The sequence below is a fragment of the Corvus cornix genome, chromosome 1 (genome assembly GCF_000738735.6).
Source record: "Corvus cornix cornix isolate S_Up_H32 chromosome 1, ASM73873v5, whole genome shotgun sequence".
Classification (NCBI taxonomy): Eukaryota; Metazoa; Chordata; class Aves; order Passeriformes; family Corvidae; genus Corvus; species Corvus cornix.
This window is the reverse complement of record NC_046332.1, coordinates 68,738,005-68,758,753: the sequence shown is the minus strand read 5'-3', so window position 1 is coordinate 68,758,753 and position 20,749 is coordinate 68,738,005. Positions and strand designations below refer to the sequence as shown.

Sequence of the window (20,749 nt, the reverse complement as noted above, 5' to 3'; positions counted from 1 at the left end):
ATCACGTCTTCTAAATAATTTTTTTCTTCTGAGTTCCTGAACTTTCATTTCAATTATTTACATTTTAAAGGAACTGAATGGGATATTAGCAGTATGTACAGAAACGGTATGCTAGCATCAGAATATCTCAGTTTTAAAAACAATGTAAGTCTCCTAAAGAGGTCAGTATTCATTAAACATTTTCCTAAAATTGAATTCAACACATTTGTATTGGCTCAATGAAAACCATAAGAAAGGAAAAAGCATGTATCAAGGGTTCCAAAAACAAAGTTAGTATAACCTCCTGCAGGAAGGGTTGAAAAGCAAAAGAAACATTATCAGTACCTTTTCTGTTTTCTATTACTGCAAAAAAAACGGTTCCAAAAATTTCAGTTTAGGTGTATTGTAGTTGACATCCCCATCATGTTATCTGCTGCTTACATTATTGAAAAGTTCAGTCTTGGATACAGATAATATACCTTGTTTAGTAACATTTGCGTGCAGACTGCAAAGTATTAAGGGTTGGCTGGATTGCTAGAGCTCAGTTTGGGAATTTGGCCACAGGCTCATTCTTTCTATATGTCTGGCCACAAAGACAAAGGAATATTTTATTTTTCATGGGGAACAACAGAAATCTCAGGGGCAACAAGTGAACAGAAACAAAGAAGAAATATTATTTCATATTTTTTTAACACAGAAAAAATTTTAATTCTTCTAACTAAAAAAAAATTAGTCAAAATAGGAAAGTTCAGCAATAAATGCATGAGCAAAGGAAAAGAACACTACAGAGCAGAAGATCATGTCTGAAAAGGCAAAACATTATCTTTTAGCTATGCTCACAGAACAAAAATAACATGTTTGACTATCATTGTGTAGTTGCACTCTGCCCCAGTAACAAGACTCTTTTAAGCATTCAATCTTAGCAAGCAAGGAATGTCCCCTCTCTGGTACCTTCACAGAAGGCAGTGGGCAGCCAAGGCTGCATCTGGGTGCCAGGTGTGCAGCGGGCATCTGTGCTCCTGGAAAACAACAAGGCTACTGCAGATCCACACAGCATGGCCAAGTCTACTCCACACTTAGGAGCCACAAGGGGTTTTTTCCTGCCCAGCCACAAGAACAACTTGAACAGCTCAATCTCTTTCAGATGGTCAACCCCTCTACAAAGAAGGCTGAATTGAGAAGCAGCAAACACCTAACAGAGTTGCCTTCATTTTGTGTATTTGTCACATTTTTTTTTCAAGTATGAGTCACTTAATAGTGTGTGAACATTATCTACTGTCTGACTGTAGTTTCATACAATTTTGACACCTGCATCTGGGAATGTGCACCCCTTTTGACTGTGTTAGATACCAAGCTTCTCTCTTCACTGCTAAAGTCAAGATAGATTCACATCAAAAGATTCACTTTTGAAGTAGTTCTCTGCAAAAAGTTTAAAGTTCAACCACCATTCATCGTCCAAACTTCTTACCATGGTTCACACAGCCAAATCTATACATCTGTCCATTCACATGAACCAGTGGAAAACAAGACTACCAGCTGCTTTTATATGTCTGTATCGATGCCTGTTATCATTCCATAACCTGCTCAAGGTAATGCATGAATTAAGAAATGTGTTTAATTCTTTAAAGAAATTAAGCAAGAATCATGCAATCAGAATCATTAAGGTTTGAAAAGTCCTCCAAGATGATTGAATCCAACCTTTGACCAAACACCAGAAAACAAAATGTGTCCTGGGCTGCATCCAAAGCAGTGTGGCCAGCAAGCCAAGGGAGGGGATTCTGCCCCTCTGCTCTGCTCTGGTGAGACCCCACCTGGAACACTGCATCCAGCTCTGAGGTCCCCAACACAGGAAGGACATGAACCGGCTGGAGTCCAGAGGAGGGACACTAGGATGATTAGAGGGATGGACCAAATCCCATGAGGAAAGGCTGAGAAAATTGGGATTGTTCAGGCTGCAGAAGAAAAGGCTTCAGAGTAACCTAACTGTGGCCTTCCAGTACATGAACGGAGCCTACAAGAAAGCTGGAGACTGTTTACAAGAGCATGTAGGGATAGGACAAGGGGGAATGGCTTCAAACTGAAAGAGGGCAGATTTAGATTAGATGCTAGGAAGAAATTCTTTACTCTGAGTGTGGTGAGACACTGGAACAGGTTGCCCAGAGAAGCTGTGGATGCCCCATCTGTGGAAATGTTCAAGGCCAGGTTGGACAGGGCTGTGAAATACCTGGCCTAGTGAAAGGTGTCCCTGCCTGTGGTGGGGGGTGTTGGAACTAGATAGTCTTTAATCCCCCCTCCAAACAAAACCATTCCGTGATTATACCAAAACTAACATTCGGGCACCAAAGGACTCTGGTTTGTTTATTGGTAAGGGATTCATAACGCTTAAGTCATCTAAATAATTATGGCTTATAGAAAATGGCTTATTTAAAAGAGGAATGAGGTTTCAAGAATAACCTTATCTAATCCCTCCCTTCCTACCATGAGATACTTTGTATGTATTGTTGAACTGCACATGTGGAAACAATCTCTTGGGCCTCTTTAGGTCAAAGATAATCCTGTGAACTCCCCTTGCAACAACCGGGCAGCCTGGTCACAAGCTAGTGCAAAGGTGTGACCCCTATTCCACAGACAGTAATTCAGATTAAGTGTAAGTGCTTACCTTGGCAGGTAAGAGCTGGGAGTCTCAGTTACAGAGACAGAAGATGTACTGAGGACCTGCTCCCCAGGCAAGAGAGTGAGGAACATATTAGCAGGGTGGGAATCTGCACGTGGACGGTCAAGAACTGCACCAGCCACACGAGCCACATGAGCCACAAGAGCATGTGTAACCACTGAAAGAGGTTATAAGAAAGGTGTGAATCTGGGGAGTGCAAGAGGTAGAAATACTGATGAGGGGGAAAAGATGGGCTGGTCAAATGGGAAAAAGAAAATTAAATCAGACTAGCCAGAACATATCCCTTTCACCTTAACAGTGACAGGGAAAGTCACCCAGGCTCTGTCACTTCCTTTTTAACCAGAAATTCTGAATTAGTAAATCATGCCTGAGGATTAAACACCACAAATCTGCTTTCAAGAGTGATTGTGCTACTGCCCCGAATATTTTTAATTATGAAATCTCACCGATCATTCACTGTGGATATTTAAATAGTGTTTTCTGTGTGAAAATGCTAATTTTTAGTATTAGTATAGAGGCTATATTAGTTGTAATTGGTGGGCCTGAAATCCTGCTGGGCTTCATGCCTTGAAAACCCACAGGAAAAAGACAGCAGTCTAGGTCTCCAACAGCTTGCAGTTTAGGTACAGCAATAACCAAACTAAGAATGCTGTGCCTAAAAGCAGAAGATGACAACACTGGCAATTTAACTGTTGTCCTGCTTTGAGTGGTACTGTGCCAAAGAAAAAAACCTTTTAAGAAGGATTTGAAGGTGAATTAAAAAATGGAGATGCCCAGGGATCCCCTACAGTGAGGGACAACACAGGAGCTAGCAGGTGCTTTGCTTGCAGCAGGCACAATACAGGCTGCCATCATATGGGAATTCACATCAACACACAGTGAGAAACTAATAGTGGGGATGGGATAGTGTCCATGGCTTTGTAGAAGAGTAAAACTAGGTCACAATTCTTTTCAACAGAGAGGGGAGTATCAGTAGCAATACACATGAAGTGGTCAAAGAAGTGACATTGTCAAAGCAGGAAGAGATAAAAAACTATCTTACCGGTTTTAGTTTGGACAGATTTCACATACTGAAGCCACTACAAGGCCCAAGACTACTTCAGGTGAGGAGGCAATGGATGAACTTCATATGTAGGGGTGAAAAAAAGAAATGTGACTTACCCAGAATATCAGCTTGTGGAAAAGTCAAAGACAGTGCCCCAGATTTTGGGGCTCAAAGACTGCAAACGCAGAGGTTTTAGCCCCAGTGACTAAAGAGAGGGGAAAAGACCGTTCAGAAAAAGGTTGACATGGTTCATCCAGTTGCTCAAGAGGTGAGCCCAAGATTACAGTTTGGACTGAAGGAGGTAGGTCGTTTTTGGGATGCAGCAACAAGGAGGCAGGAGTAGGATTTGCATTTATGGACCAAAAGAAAAGACCCAAAGAGTTTTCAAATGCTCCCTTACATTTAGAAATTATTTTTTTCTTGTGAAAAGTAAGTTTGAGTCTATATTTTTAAAGATAACTGTTTTCCATTGCCCTCTCACGAAATTGAGCCTGGCAGAAGTGATGTTGGGCTGCATATTCTGCCCAGTTTGCTCCCACTGAGACTGTGGTGAAGTATGTTACACTGTGCAGCAGTACTCTGGTTCACTGATGCAAATTTGAGGGGAAAGGCCCAGCTCCACCAGCTACAGGTGAACAGCAGCAGTACCACAGCCCATGGTTGAAACGAATGGGATTCTGTTGATTCTCAGATCCAGCTGCTCCCACCTCGGGTTTCCTCCTAGAGCTTGACGGCATCCAATGTGACAGATACTTGACAAAAACACTTAGAAGAGAAAAGCTGTAAGGTTACCAAATCCTAACATGATGTATTACAAGGGAATAGGGTCATTAAAAAGCGAAAAACAACTGCATCTTCTCAAAGAGCTCGTAATCTTTTCAGAGGAAAACAGAAGAGCTTTAGCTACCAAAAAGAAAATATTTTCCAAGTATATACTGCCCTCCTGTGTACAACTCAGTATTAGATCCAACAGCTGCAACCTACTTCAAAAACTGAAAATAATGTGGTGCTGTGGTGTCCCAGATAATGTAGGAACAGTGGTAAAATCCTGGCACTACGGGAACAGATTGAACAGACAGCTCAGGCCAGGGCTATCATCAATGAGAAACTACTGCCATGGGCCTCCATCAATCTTTTATGAAGGAGATCATGCTGGATCCCTAGCATCAGAAGCCATGAGAGCTGCAGGAACTCCTTCTCACAGACCAAAGGCAAAGCACCCCCACGCTGCCTCTGAACCCCACCACTACCAGATATTGCCCACAAATGACTGACTTATTTAACTAGAAGTAATTTCTTCCAATTAAAGCTTCTAATGAACAATTTGAGTCTGGCATACTCCTGCTTAAATACTTACCTGTGCAGAGGTAATTTCTTTTTTTGAGTATTCTTGATACCTTCTTCAACAGCTCTGCTCTTTTAGAAAAAAAAAGAAAAAAAAAAAAGGATTTTAACTGTATTGAAAGAACTTCACTGTGAAAAATTAACTGTCTATCTCTATTAAACAATGCTATGCTGTGCAGGGATCCTACTGCACTAGTACACATCGCTTCTCAGTGTAATGAAAGTTTTACTCACCACTAAATACTTTCCCTTTGCTTTTTATTTTACCTTTCCCTTTTTAGAAAAGCAGGTCCTCAAGCAACTGTGGAGCAAAACTGAGAGCAAATTCATAGCCACAGTGAATGGTACACAATTCTGTTTCCAACTGCAAGTCACATTTGCACTAGCACACTTTCAACATGAAATTGAAAAAGTCTCTTAAGATCATACTAAGATTGATTTGAAAATAATATATATTTGTCTTCTAGGCATACCATGGCCTTCTAACGCAATTAAGTTTTTTTTTTCAGGTAATTCAGTTACTATTTGCAAAAATCCAGCACAGTCTTTACAAAAACTAAGTAAAAACTTCAGGAGCTAAGACGATGTGAGTAGCAAAATTCTGACAATGTTTACATTGCACACTGAAGAAGAGCATTATTGCTGAAATAGATTCTTTATTTCCTGAAACATTCCAAAACAGCAGTATACACAGTTGTAATCAAATATTAAGTCATATGCCATTATAAGAAAGCATTGATTAGTGCAACTGGATTTTGTAAAAGATCTATCAAAAAGATTTGCATTAAAACTCATTTTCCATAAGCAACTGTTAATAAAACATTACAATTTTATTCTTTGTAATAAAGTACTGAAAATCAACAGTAGTTTTAATGATCATTGTACCTTTGTAAGTGCAACGTGATTTATGCTGCCATTTTAAATACAAAACACTATGACAATAAATTAACAATTCAACACATGGTGATAGACCAACAAAAACCATGCTGACCCAGCTGGATGACAATTTCCAGTGAATGCTACCTTTTTTTTTTGTGCTTCTGCAACATAAATATACTGCTTGGTATTGCCAATGGTAAGATTTTCTAAGATATGTTCCTAGAGCTAAAAAAGTACATTACCCCAAAAATATTATTTATGGCACAGAAAAAGTTAAATTATCTCTCTGTAGTTCAAGGTTCAGGCAAGTTTAAATGAACTTAAGTATACAAAATAAAATGTATTGAAAACACTAGAAAAAAATTCAAGCACATACATAAGTACCCCAAAATTCCAAATAAAATGCAGGATGCCTTTACACTGAATAAATTATCTCAGAACTTCAGTACGGCAAAGCTGCCCAAAAGGAAAATCTCCTAGTTCCTTCCAAGGAAATATTCTGGTATTTTTCACACATGTAATACTTTCTTCAGTTCCAAATGCCAACACTGCCATTGTTAGTCTGATAACAATGCAGCTGTTCAGGTAACTGATTAAGTGCAACATTAGTATTTGATAAGATGCTCATTTTTTAAAAATGACATGGCATTGTAGATGGTTACAGATTAAGATCCTGGGCAAAATAATACTGCATGACCCTCCTTTTCCAAATCATTGTTACCCAGCCAGCTGGGTAATGAAATTCACACTGTGTTTTCCACTGTTGAGGGGCAACCTTCATCAATAGCAGCCGTCTCTCCAGTTCCCATCCCGCATCGTGCTCAGTGACGACAGTGGCTTTGGAGGCTGAAGGAAACTGTATTAACCAAGTGACAGGGGAAAAAAGAAAGGAAAATGAAGTCATATCTCCTGTGAAAGATCAAGGTAAAAGACATAATTTACTTCTGCAGTGACAACGGCTTTGGGGCTTGCTCAGAGATATCACTCTGGTATATTTCTGGCTACACATAAATGCATATGTAAAGATCTATGGTGAAATTAAGGCCACTTCCAGTGAGAAGAGCATGAAAGATTTGTAAAAAGGAATTCAGAGAATAATTGTAATCATGCATGAGATGCCTCTAAACAGCAAGATTTGGTTTTTCAGGGCTAAAGACAATAAAAACATATTTTTGTCACTATAGGCAGCGGAGATCTAATGGGAAACACTTTCCAGAAAGCTATCGTGCTCAGCAAGCATGAAAAACCAGCAGTTTATAAAAATACTGTGCAAACAGCGACGAATTTTATCAGTTGAAGAACTCCACTGAATTCTGCTCCAGACCCTCTTTCCAGGACATGTGACAATGTGTTTCCAGAGCCACCAGTTCAAGCACTATGACTCCTGACAGGAACTCACCATCCTCTGTGTCCCCACCCTCACACCTGGGCTGCATCTCCCACTCATCAATGAGGACTTCTAAAATACTTCCTGACCATTATCCAAACCCTCCAGCTACTACTGAGGCAACCATTTCAAGTAAAACTACAAAAAGGAAAAACAACCACGTGACTTGATCTAACTGCCAGTTCACTGGTAACACAGCAGGCGCTATCTCTGATTTGCCACATGTGACGTAATTTTGTCACACCACAATTTGCTGAAAAAAATGTTTCAATTTTGTGAAACTATTACATATAAAAGCAGATCTCAAGCCTTGTTTTCACACTACTCTGCTTTTGCAGTAAGTTACTTATGCCTCCTTTCCCTTCCAAATGCTTTTTACTGTAAAAAGGCAGAGGTATCTTGTGAAGCAGGCAGCCAGTCAACTCTCAGAGCAGCTCCAACTCTCTGCTACAACTGCTTTTTAAGTAGCAAAAACACTACTTAAATAAAAATAGTTGGTTAAACTTAGATTCAGCCAAGCTGCTTTTGTGCAGCTCCACTTTGGTGCAGCATCACTTATCTTTGATACAAATCCAGTTACTTGTGACTAAGAACATAATCTGCCTCTGCTATTTTCTGCAACTGCTGCTTTGTTTCCAGAAAAAAAAAGAAGCAAGTATGTTTAATAATGTTCAAAAAAACCCCAAATCAGGGCAAAAAAAGGAGAATAATTAGCTAACTTGAAAATAATTCTAATACTGCTATGTATTCAGAGGTGAATCTCTGCTACAGGGCACTGACAGAAAAATGTGCCAGCACTGAAAACCATTTCAAACAAGCACAAGCTGTAGGTATCACATTACACTGTTTGAGACAACAGAGTTTTGGAGGGATTGTAGTGCATTTCTACTTTTCCATCACCAGCTGGATAGCAGTGACTGGCTCCAGTGCAAGGCAGCAGGAACAAGCAAGCCCTGGCTCCACAGGTATGCTTACATTCCTGCCACAGTTGTGTGTGGTGTGTGGCATGATCCAGACCCTGAGCTGCTGACTGACTTTCTGGCTTTAGCTGGAACCTGCCTCACCACTGTGGACTTGTCTGGAAACTGGGAGTGTTGCCTGACCCTGATCACCATCAGCGCTGCTCTAGGCTGGGCACTTCGGGGCAGCCCAGCTGTCCCACTCGGCTCCCTGCTCACCCTGCCCTAAGGGAAGGTGCCCCCACTGCCCCTCACACTGCATAAGGCTAAAACACAGAGAACTGGAAGGTGGGGTCTGCAAGAAGCCCTGAGATTGGAGTTGGAAAGGGCTGAGGGTTGTGTGGATCCACTCAACAGGAGAAAGAAAAAGGTGCTGTCTGACTTCTAAGGCTAAGAAGAGATGGATTGTACCATCACAGTTTCTTTACACTGCTTGAATCTTGGAGGATAAGGAGAAAAGCAGTTAACATTTAGCCAAATTATTTATCTTGGCTATTTTAATTTTATATTAAAAAATATTAAAAGCATTCCCTCAGCCAGTGTTTTATCCTATGCAGTAAATACTGAAGTTCCATAACGGAACCCCAATATACTGTGTCTAAGAACCTATTTTAAGTACTAAAATACCACTAACTTGGCTACTTAACAGTCTGGCCAAAGGTAGGAAGACAGATTTGCTCTGAGTGCGCACTTCTCCCTGAACATCTGATTTATTTAAAAAAAACCAACATACCTGTTCTATTTTTAATCAGGTCATGACTAAAAACACTATTTAAGTGTGAAAGAAGCTAGACTCAAACTAATAATCATTCATAATCTAATACCATTCATTAGAAATTAACACAGTGAAAAAAACTGACAAGTGAATTCCTTCCAAGAAAAGTCTGTACGAACTGAAATTGCCTGTATTTTTCCTAATGAATCAATAAAATTAAACAAGGGTGTTAAAGAACTGGAGGCTGAGCTCCAGTCTTTTTGACTGAGCTTTGCTTTTCAAGTCCTGTGAACTCTTCATTCCCACAGTGCAAAGATCATCCATCTTCAAACTATCACTGGTTTGGCTCTATGGCATAGGATGCTGCTAAAGTACATTTGAAGGAAAGGAGACAGGAGCCCAGACTTTCTGGACTGTAAATAGCTTTGTTACTAATTTGAATCAGCTTCTAATAAAAACACTGTTGAGAGTACAGTGTCTCACCCTCCCACTGAAACCTCTTAATTCTGTTTTTCTTTAATACTGTCTGTTGTATGAGAAGTTACAAAATAGCAAGGGACTGGTCTTCATGACCCAGAAAGGCTTCCTCACATGTTGCTATGAAAGATTTAAGAGCTCTGGAGAAGAACATGAAGTGAAGGAAAGGAAAAAGAAAAAAGGAAAGAAAACCCTCAGCTATAAAGAACTCTAACTGAGAGAGATCCAGCTGAGAGTAAAGAAAGCTATAATAGAAATCTCATGGTACAGTCTTCATCAAAGAAGAAACCTGACGGCTCTTTATCAAAGTTTCACCACAGTTGGTCAAAATCTGTTGTCAGTCACATCAGTATAATCCCCAAGTAGCTCAACCAAAGACAGAATGTGAACAATTGAACTTATTCTGGATCTAGCCAGTATGTAGTGAAAAGTACAAAAATGATGAGAGCTAAACAGTGACAGTTCATCCAGCAGACAATGAGGTGGTCACACAGCAGGCCCTCACAAGACGAGGGATGTTTGCAATGGGAAGAAATAGCTGGTGGAGTTAACTCAAGTTGAGAGAAGTTTATCCTTGAAAAGACTTAATTCCTATTAATTACAGAACATGCAGCTAAGAGTTTAACTCCCAGCTATTACAAGGTGATTAAAACACAATCTCTTGCATCAAGCTTATTTTATTGTTTGATTTTAAAGTAATTAATTTGAAGATGAATTTATCATTTTTTTCCATGCAAAAAAATGCATTTGCTTAACAGTACAGCTTATTGCAACTATGTGATATTCTAGGATTCCCTGTGTGCCTATTGTCTCCCAGCTGGAATTGAAAAGATGTTCCAAGACTGTACTATCCAGGATATTTCCTTCCTCCCAATGCTGTAATGGTACGACTTGCATTTGTACAGACTACTCCCATTTACAACAACAGGGACACAGCTCTTTCTATCTGAGCACTCTAAGACTTGCTCATGCTGTGACACTGAAATAGCAGTAGGCAAAAGTCTGGGAGAAGGTAAGACACATCAGTTAATGATATGAGGTTTCCATTTGTTTGGATTTCTTACTGACAGGTGGCAAGCCATTCCTATTTACATGTGACTACACACTATCCATTATCACAGTTTACCAGGGGCTACCAGCATGCATTGTCCATCACTACTTCTGGCAAGCAATCTTGACCCATTCAGTGGCTCAGCACTGGGAGACAGAAACTTATGTTTTATAGCTTCATATTCAGGAGGTAAAAAAATTCCACAATTTAAGCCTAAGCCATCCACATAGAGACTGAGGCCCGTTGAACCCTCACCTTCGAACCGGCTGTGCAATTTTACTTCTGGGAATGCCACTCCCATTGACGGCCAGCGACGGTCTTGGAAGAGCACTGCGCCCTACAATGCCTTGACCAGCAGTCTTGTTTGGCATTGGGATCCCAGTGTTGGAATACAGCTGCGAGTTGCTGGACACTGGAATACTGCTGTTGTTACTACTCCCTTGTACAGTTGGGCTTACGTAGGCAGTAGCTTTGAGAGGCTGTCTGACAGACACTGGAAAATGTCCCACACTGTGAACTCGGTGTTGAAGCTGTCCTGGTGATGGAACTGTGAAGAGTGATGGAAAAGGAAGTAACAAGGTCACTATGCAACAAATAACACCAGGTAGTTATGCTCATTTCTAGATAGATCTGAATAAAGATAAACACATCATTACGCAATTTACTTCCTGATTACAAACTGCTGAAAAACCTCTTGGATCCAATACTGTATCGAGTAACAGTGCACTGAACTAAAATATCCCATTCCACCCCCATCCCTAAAAAAAATCCCAGTCCATATTGATCCTTCTTTCTCCCCACAGAGATTAAATTAGCCATTATAAGCACATTAAATCCATCTACACACTTAGAGCTTTAAACTGGAGAAACTGCTGAAGGTATAAATTAGTCACTGTTAGATGATTTTGATTTTTGTAAGATGGCCTGTAACAACCACATCTTGTTCAAGCAACATTGCATTAAAGCATTATGAAGCATCACAGAAGTTTAAGCTTTGTGCATAAAAACAATAAAAAGGCTATAAAAGGTCTTGAATGTAACAGCATATTCAAAGGCTGATGTTATGCAAACTATAATTTTAAATCAATGCTATGAGCTCCAGAAGCTTTATATACAGATTTTTCTACCCAATCCTGCCCTCTGGTGTACATTTGGCATGCATCACTTTCCAAGTCCACGTATCAAAAGCAAACTGTCAAAAGCCTGAAGCATATAAACTAAGACACTACATTTAGAGCAACCCTTTTTCAAGTCTTTGAAAAAAGAGTATCTTTAAACCATTCAAAGACACAGGAAAAACTGCAAGGGAGTGACTCAGATTATACTGGCAATATATTGTTATGAAACAGTTATAACATAGCTCCTGAAATACTCCAGCACAGCTGCTTATCATAAATAGTTTTTTAAAAGAGTATTTCAGGAAAATGGAATTTTATAAACACACCCATATATAAGAGCATGAACACGCAAATAAATAGATATTTCTAAAATATTAAATAAAATTAAACTCTCAATGCACAACCATGAAAATCCATGTGGGAATCTGAACTGTTTCCATTCTCCTGTACAAGCAGGACAAAATACAGTAAAATAAAACCATCAGTCAAGAATATTTTTCAGAAAAGAGGCAATTTAATTGTTTTGAAGACATTTGTAACTTCTGCTCAAATTTGAAAGAAAAACACCCAAAGGAAAAGTTTTTGCCAACTTCTCCCTTCAAAATCTCACAAGAAATGGAGAGCATAAGTTAAATCCTTTCTTCCCAAATTCTTTTTTCCTCTTTTCTTCTGCCTGTGTCCAGTAACATCCACTTTTCCTATTTCCACTCAGAGAACCTCAGCTACAGTGCTAAAAAAGATGGGTTTGGATCTTGATCTATCTTGCTCAAGTTCTACATGATTCATCTACTAGATCAATACCCCCTCCATCCCCTCATCAAGAAGTCACTTAAATTAAACCAGTTACAGAGCAATTTAAATTCCCCCACTCAACAAGTATATTATACTTGAGAATATAACCCTCTGTTTACTGCATTTCCTCAGAAGAAAGTGGCTCAACTTCAGTAGGAGAGAGGTCATGTATTTTAAGACAATGTTTATACAGTGTACTGTACAACCAGCATTGTATAAATTACCAAGAAAAGCAGTTTTCAATTGTAGTATCAAAACTAAAAATGTCATCTCACATGAATTAATTGCATTTTTCGTGTTTCTACAACACTACTACTTATAAAAAATTCAGTTTTAATGCTGGCACAAGATGAATGGGCAAAGGAAAAAAAAGTGAAGAAATTCTCAATAACAAGACTGGCAGAACTTGCTTTCCAAAATGGAAACTTTGAAAATCCTGAGGTGTATTAAAATCTGGTGCAAAAGAACAGTTTGCTTTTAATTTTTCATAGAACAAAGGGTCAGTGACCGGGACATGTATTCTACTGCTTTATCGATCCCTTGCACGCAGCCAAAGAACACACACAGGTACTTACTACACGACTGCATCCTTGAAATCCCATTACTGGCTCCATGCAAATTGGAGTCAAAGCTCTGACTATTCCTCACAGTGACAGGAGAACCAGCAAAGCCAGCAGTACTGCTAATGGTGGGGGTACTTGGCATCCGAGTGAGGTTAGGCATGCTTCTGCGGAGTTTGTCTGGAGCAAAAGGAGACAACATCCATAATCAGGTCAGAATTTCCAAAGAACACAAGCCACCTCCATGTAATTTCTGTAGAAAATCAGAATTATAACAAACTATTTCAATAAAATGAGAGGTTTTGCTTTACCAGAAGAACATGAGTATGTTATTGACAGCCTTCAAACTGAACCATTATGACTACTGTAACAGCATGATTATTCACAATTTTAAAGACACCAACAGGCAGTACAGCTTCGGAACTGCAAGGATTTAAACAATGAATAATGATGAGTTTCACATAGATGTGTAAAGTAGGTCAGGTGAACCATGCCCTAAATGTGCCTGTTTCTTTGCAGTGAATACAAAAGCAAGTCTGCACTGGCAGTCAGACACAGCTATTTATTCTGTGGATGTCTAAAGACAGGTAAGATAAATCCATCCTAAATGACTGAAGTCTTGCCTTCAGGTGCCAATAAGATGCTAAATAACTCCATTCCGAACCTAACCTTGTTAGCATGTTAAGTTTCTGCAGGCAGCCACGTGCAAAACCTGCAAAGTCTTGATGCTGTTCAGTTGCTTGAAGCCCTGGGTTGATGTAAGAATTTTCAAATCTGGTGCTTCTCCCTCCTACTTCACTTGTGGTATCTGATTTAATAGGCATTTTCAGAATAGGCTTTTTTGTAGGGCTTTTCACAAAAAGCAAGCTGCAAATGCGCCAAATATTTTGGGGGGGGGGTACAACAGCTAAGGCAAGTGTCTAAGAGGTCAAAGGACGTCTGCAACCCCACTCACACCAGTGCATTTGAAGAAAGAAACCAAAACCTTCCTGACATCTCAAGGCAGCTTCCCAACCGTAACACCATCAGGTAGTCTAAGGGAAAACTCTTTTGGTCTCTTCTGCCGTTGGGCCAAAGGGAGATGACTCAGTTTTGTACAATCAGAAGAGACTGGCAAAAAGGCACAGACTGAAGGACCCGATCCTGTGACGTGACAGACTTCAGTAAAGCACCACTGTGGGAAAACAGTGGGTATTTATTAAACTGTCACTGACAACATCACCAAGGTTTGCCTCTTGGCCAGGTTCAGAAACAAGCGCTGCGCCCTGCAGAGGTGGCTATGTCCCTCCTCATAGCATGGCCAGCACAGAGGCCACCAGCTGCTGTTCCTGACATAGGTCCCACTGGCTGGCAGTTGCCTGCCCTCTGCTCTTACACTGCAACAGAAAGCACAGCTATGCTTGTCTTGTAACAGCAGCTACAACTGCTCTCTCCCACAGAGAGCAGGGCATTTCCAGACTGATGTTTTGGTTTTATGCATAGGAACAACACAGCACCCTGCCTGGAACTGCTGGCATGGGTCGACCTCCTGGCTCATACAGGGCAAGTTCAGTTCACAGAAACAACAGATTTATTTAGAAATCTCTGTTGATCAGTCCACATAAATACACAACCTATTTAGCACCATCATTAGCTCCTCTAATCCTTAAAGCTGCTAACAAGTGGAAAGTAATAAGATGTGACAGTACAGTTCTACCTATACAAGTTCTTAGGACTCACTAACAGTAACTTCAACACATGTGATGCCTACATAACTCCAGCAACCTGTGTCAGAGAAAGGCTGTATCTATCTCCACCAGGAAAAGGAAATGTAAGGTTTGAATCCCTGGAAACTAGAGTACAGTCAAATCCTAATAAAGAACTACTGTATGGACGATCTTTCATTAAACGAGTCAGAATTGTGCTTCAGTGACTAATTACTGACAGTGGCAGACCAAAACTCTCAATGGTACAGCCATGAACATTAGCAAAGGGATTACCACTGTGGTGCAGCCAGGTACTAAGTATTAATATCAGTGATGTAACAATGATAGAACAGTTATCAGGCTTCCTAAACTGTCCTGGGGATGCAAACAATAGCACCCATACAGCTACCGTATGTATCTATTTCTAAAATAGTCAAGAATTTTGCAAACTGAAGAGGGAACTGTCACCCTGTAATGCAATCCTTGGCCAAGAGAGGCAAAAAAATCATGAATATGGAATGTCTGTAGCTACTGTTAATTCTGGAGTCCTAGCCTACCCTTTCAAAGTCCTAGGTGAAATCCTAATTCAACATTACAGAACTTGAGGAAAAAGAGCTTGAGCAGGATGGTGGTAGGGAAGATGGCACTGCATAAAATCGCTTTTTTTAGTATCATTTAGTATCTTTGGACTCTACATGGTCTTCCACTCAGGGTCTGCATCAGCCACCCCAGCATTATTTGTGCCTTGAACTGTCCAGTGGATGCAGCTACAATAGCAGAAAAATAGGTACAGAAGTAGCTTGGATTTCCTCCATGTCTTGGGTGGCCACATGCCTCCTGTTCATTAGTCCCTTCTTGTTCCAGCAGTTTGCTCTGCTGCTGATTCATTCAGTCCTCAGGCAGCAGATTCCTGCTGCACCTGTAAATTCTCATCCATCAAGCAGTTGCGTTACTTCTTTGATGGGTCCTTGTGTCTGCTGAGATAAATGGCCCTGAAAAGCAATGAAAATACCAGGTCAGTTTTGTGTTTGGGGGAAAACCCAGAAATGTTCGCCTTGATGGCATTTGCAGCTTTCATCTCCTTGGATGATGCATCCTCTTTCATCTCCTTCTTGAAGTTTGTTCTGTCACCTGCTTCCCTCCTAAGAACAGCAGAAATAGTCTTACAGATGTTTTGTTTGTACATGAAACACTGGCTCTTGCGAGCTTAATATATGGAAGCAGAAGGTGGGAATTATATGATTTTAATATTATTTCAGGCCACTGAGATGTGACTAGATATGAACTTGCTGGAAAATACGAGAAGAAAACAAAAATATTTTTCCAAGCTGCTTTCCTTTTCAGACCTCTTTGCTCTCCTAAGACTGATGAGAAAACGAATAGAGAGGAGAAGTAAAGGAGTAGAGATGTATTCTCAGCTGAGAATTCATTTGCTCATGTAGTCCTGTTTGTGATGAATGCTGGAATTTGCTACAGTTTCTGCTACCTCTTCTGCACTAATTTGCTTCAGTGGCAAACCTATAAAAATCATCAGTTGCTTGCAGTTTGTTTTGTTAGGAAGATGTGGATAGTAACACCAGTATGGGACTTCAAAGGACCTACACCCGTTCAAGAAATTACTGGGTGTGGCGCTTGATGCCATGGTCTAGTTGGCAAGGTGGTCATCAGTCAACTGGACTCGATCTCTAACAGCATCCACAGTTATTACTGTGACCCACTACTGAGTCTCAACTATAATTTAGGTTGAAATGAATAGGGTGTTTAAGTAGAATGCAGCCATATAAAACATCACATATGTATCTTTGCCTTCCCCAGCCTTCTCCGAGATAAAATATCATGACCTACAGCCATTGACTTCTTGAGGTATTTGTAAGTGTGAAGAAAATTCAAGGATAGGTCATGCAAGGGGAGTTAATAATCAGCTCCTGGTTATTACCACCTTCTAAGAATAAATTATGCATATACACATGTGCTTGTCATTTCATGATCTTTCTCTAGGCAGCATACACTGCCCTTTCACATACCTGCAGTAGAATGAAACATCAAAAATTGCCTACTGCATGTTTACACTTTCCTCCATATGTGGCATCCATGCTGAATTAGCCCATTGCCTCTACAGCACAAGAAAAGCTGGGAATTGAGAAATACAGGATCCTCTGCCCTCAACTGAAAATGGGCATGAAAAGGCCACCCCACAGCACAGATCATATTCACTACTGCTAAAAACAGGTCAAAAAGCAGGAAAAAGTGTCCCTTCTTTGTCAAACATTGCACAAAATTACAGTGAAGACAGCAGTTCGCCTCTCACCCAGCTGCTTCAGTTCTGATTTTTTGCCAGGAAGTTCTTCCACTGATACTATTTCTTCTCTGAAGTCAGCTCGGGATCAGTGGTCCAGCTTCCTTCCGGCAGGACACCAGAACAGGCAGCACCTGCCTTGTGTCTTCTGATCCCCTCACCATTGGTGGCCGTCCCTGTTCCACTGCTCCTTTTTTTCCCTTTCCCTGACCTACTACTATCACCAGCCGAAGATTAATTCCATGTAGCACACAAGCAGACCTTGTCCTCGGAGCAAAGCTACCTCAGAAGAGGTACATTCTTGGTGGGAGGCCAGATGGGGACTTCTGCAGCAGTCCTTGGTCAGTATCATCTTCTATCTGCCAAAATGTCTCATCCAATGAGGTTCTCCTTACAAGGAGGGCTTATGTAGACTGTACAGTGAAGTGTCTTAAAACACATTTATTCCTTCACTGTTATTCTCTGCAAGTGTTGTCAGTGTTTTATTTGAACAAAAGGACTCCCAAACCTCACCAAAAGTGCAGGAGTGTGATACAATGAATCACAATTATTTGTGTCTCAGAGAAATCTGTATCACTGTTTGAGCTATGTTAGCAGTTCCTTACACATATTTAAATCCTTCACACAAATCCTGCAAATTCAATTCTGCCTCATCTGTATTGTAAAGTCAGGGTAAAACCATAAGGAAAAAACCCATGCTTCTTGATTTTAATATTATGTAGACATTCAGAGTGCATTCTGAAATCCTTAAACTTGTAGACTCTATTACAACTTCACTTCACTGGATTAATTTCTCTTCCTCATCTGTGAAGACTTGAGATGAGTATCTGCATTATATTTGTTATAATTATAACATTTGTGACATCCCAAATACACAAGGGTCTTTTTAAAGGTCTGTGGAATCATCAGCTGATACAGCAGAGACATCAGTGTGTAAAAACACAAATACAGACTAAAGCAAGTCCTTCAGGTAAGTGAGTGATGCCATTCTCAGTATTGTCAATACCTACATTTTATTCAGAATTACTACTTTACCTCGTCCTGGCTTCACAGGAATATGTCTCTCACCACAAATAGTTAAGAGCCGATTAAAGATTTTTCCACTAGCCTTCTATGAGTTCCCCACTGATCACTATCCTCAATATAATGCAAAGGTGGCAACGTTAAGATTATTTTCCTCATTTTCTGTCATAAATTCTGCAACAATTTCCTAGAGAGAATTTTTCCTTTCTTACCAAGCAAGAGAGGTTCTGAGCAGAAAACACTTCATAAGTCTATGCTGAACCCATATCTAAACACACTGTACTGCCCTTGAAATGCTGCTCTTCTATGGTGTCTGGAGTTTGCTTGGAAAACCCAAACAACAAACAGAAACCACATTTGCAGCTTTCAAACTGAGGCAACAGCCAATGATGTCCATAATATTTTCAAAGTGTAGGCAAGAAAGTAACTCATAACTATTAATTTCTGGAAAATAAAAGCAAAGTTTTTCAAGTGAATGGCATCTGTGGCCTGTTTATGAAGGTATAAACCAACTTAAAAACTTAGCTAAAAACCAAGCTAAAAATCAACATGAAAAGCTAATGGAAAATATTTATTAAGATTAACCAGATTGAATGCATTGCTACACCATGAACCACGTATTATTCATCCACCTTCTCACTGTATTATAATAAACTCCTTCTTTACCTGGAATAATTTGTCCAAAGTACAAAGTTTCCAATTTTCACGTATCATAAAAATGTACACCTTAAAATGCACATAAAATAAAGGGTGCCAGGATAAAAGGTTGTGAGCAAGCTGCTCTCAAGATAGGGAAAGTGGGCCTGAACACAAGAAAATTAATCCTATTTTCAGTATCTTGTCTATCCTGGATTTTGATTACTCTGGATCATTTCACAGCACTATAGTTAACCATTACCTGTGGTTTCAGAAAATCGGAAGTATAAAGGGCAAAAATACTAACAGCTATTAAAAATTAATAAAATTACTGAAGAAAAATAAAATATATTTTTAAAAAGTTAAAGTGGCAGCAGGTACTTTTGCATCAAAGTAACTAAAAGAATGTATATTTATGGACAATATAAAGCAGAAACCAGCTTGGTTTTATGACTTTCGGTGGTATTTCTTATATGAAAATTACTATATATAAAGTATTCTTGATATTAATAGTTAGCAGTGTTTTAAGTTGCTAACCAATAACTTCTTCAAATTAGACTACGGGGAGAGAGATGTAAGCAAAAATCTTTCCACTGCAAACATGTTAAAGGCTTTATTAAAGTATAAAACACACACTAACTAGACAAATTCACTTCAGCTAATTACAACCGGTACTCAAGAGGTGTTCACCTCCTGTCTCTTTCAGATCTTCTTTAAATTAACTATTTCTGACCCACCAACCAATTAAAAAATCCCTGAAAATCAGAATACCTTAAAAAGTTTACAAATGGAACTCTTCTGATGTAACTCATCATTACAGAAAATTCAGCTGATTTAGGAAGAGAGTGTAATTAAACAAGGAAAACAAAATTTCACACAAAGCTTATCTATTACTATATTCTTGCCAGAACTGGCAATAAAACCTACTAGAAAGCAAAGATAATACACAGACTCTACAGACAGTGGCTGTGAAAATGCTGTTTAAAAGGTAACAACAGGTACACCTACAGCCCATGCTACAAGTGGCCCCAGATACACTTTAAACATATTGCAACATATTTCACATCTAAACATATTTAGATTGGCACACACCTGCCATTTTTGATAGCGTTTACCAGGAGCCATCCAGTACAGCAAGCTGTTGGGGACTGGCAGTAAATATGACTGGCACCATTCATTCAGACATGAGTGGGTTAAGGCGAGATAAAGAACCTGGACCTGAGAGTGGGGGCTACATGGTGTAGTGTGGTCCAGAAGTATGTAATTTTATCTTCAAATAGATGTACAGCAATTTAAAACAGGGCCGTGTGTCAATTTTACAGCAAGGGCAGCACTTTGCTACAATACACTGCCAAGAACAATGTATGAGCTCAAAAGCATAGCTTCCAACACAGCTGGAAAACACCTGAGAGACTATTCTCAACCCCAGAAAAGGCAGAAGATCACCAGAGCAACAGAAATCTGCTACCTAAAATGGAACCCTGTGGATGGAGAACAAGCAGACCTTTGGCTATACTTAAGAGACCAGACATCTGGTGCACAGGTCAGTGCCTATGTGAAGGTACCTCATGCCACCTCAGAGATCCTGGGTTGTTTATGGAATCTAAACAGCACTGACACAGGGTGATGGTGAAGCCAAGGTGCATCAAAGTACCTCATGTAGCTATATGTGGGCAGCTGAATTAGACCCTTCATACAGAGGTGGGCATCCACATCTCAGCATTTAAATGTAGGTGCTTCTCATCAGGCAACCAATATTATACTCCTAGAGTAATTATTATTAGAGTTTTCCAGGTTTATCACACCTTCAGTATATTTTTTACAGGGCAGGTAATTAGGTACCTCAACTAGAGTACCATACCAAACATTACGAAAAGCAAGTAGGGCAGCATCCCTCAAACTATTTGCCTAAAGGCAAAAAATTGTAATTAAGCTAATACATGGACTAGTTTGAGGGAATATTGTGTCAAAGCTAAATACTGGGTTTTTTACCCCAGACTGAGTGTCAAAATTCAGCAGTTACTTGCTGCTTATTCTTCTTTTAAGAAGAGCTCTGTGAATGACCAGATGAAGCAGGGGCCAGACCCTTGACTGCACATACAAGAACGTAAGTGATCTCTCTGGGGGAA

General features: G+C 39.8%; 1 protein-coding gene across 1 annotated transcript in view; it reads right to left on the bottom strand.

Moving 5' to 3' along the window:
- Nucleotides 1–5,678: 5,678 nt before the first annotated feature.
- The window catches only part of SLAIN1 (SLAIN motif family member 1), a 51,718-nt gene continuing 36,647 nt past the window's right edge, over nt 5,679–20,749 (bottom strand). Inside the window, 3 exon segments of the mRNA XM_039551720.1 lie at nt 5,679–6,777; nt 10,766–11,057; nt 12,996–13,160. Coding sequence (XP_039407654.1) covers nt 6,702–6,777; nt 10,766–11,057; nt 12,996–13,160 — 533 coding nt within the window. The 3' untranslated portion in view covers nt 5,679–6,701.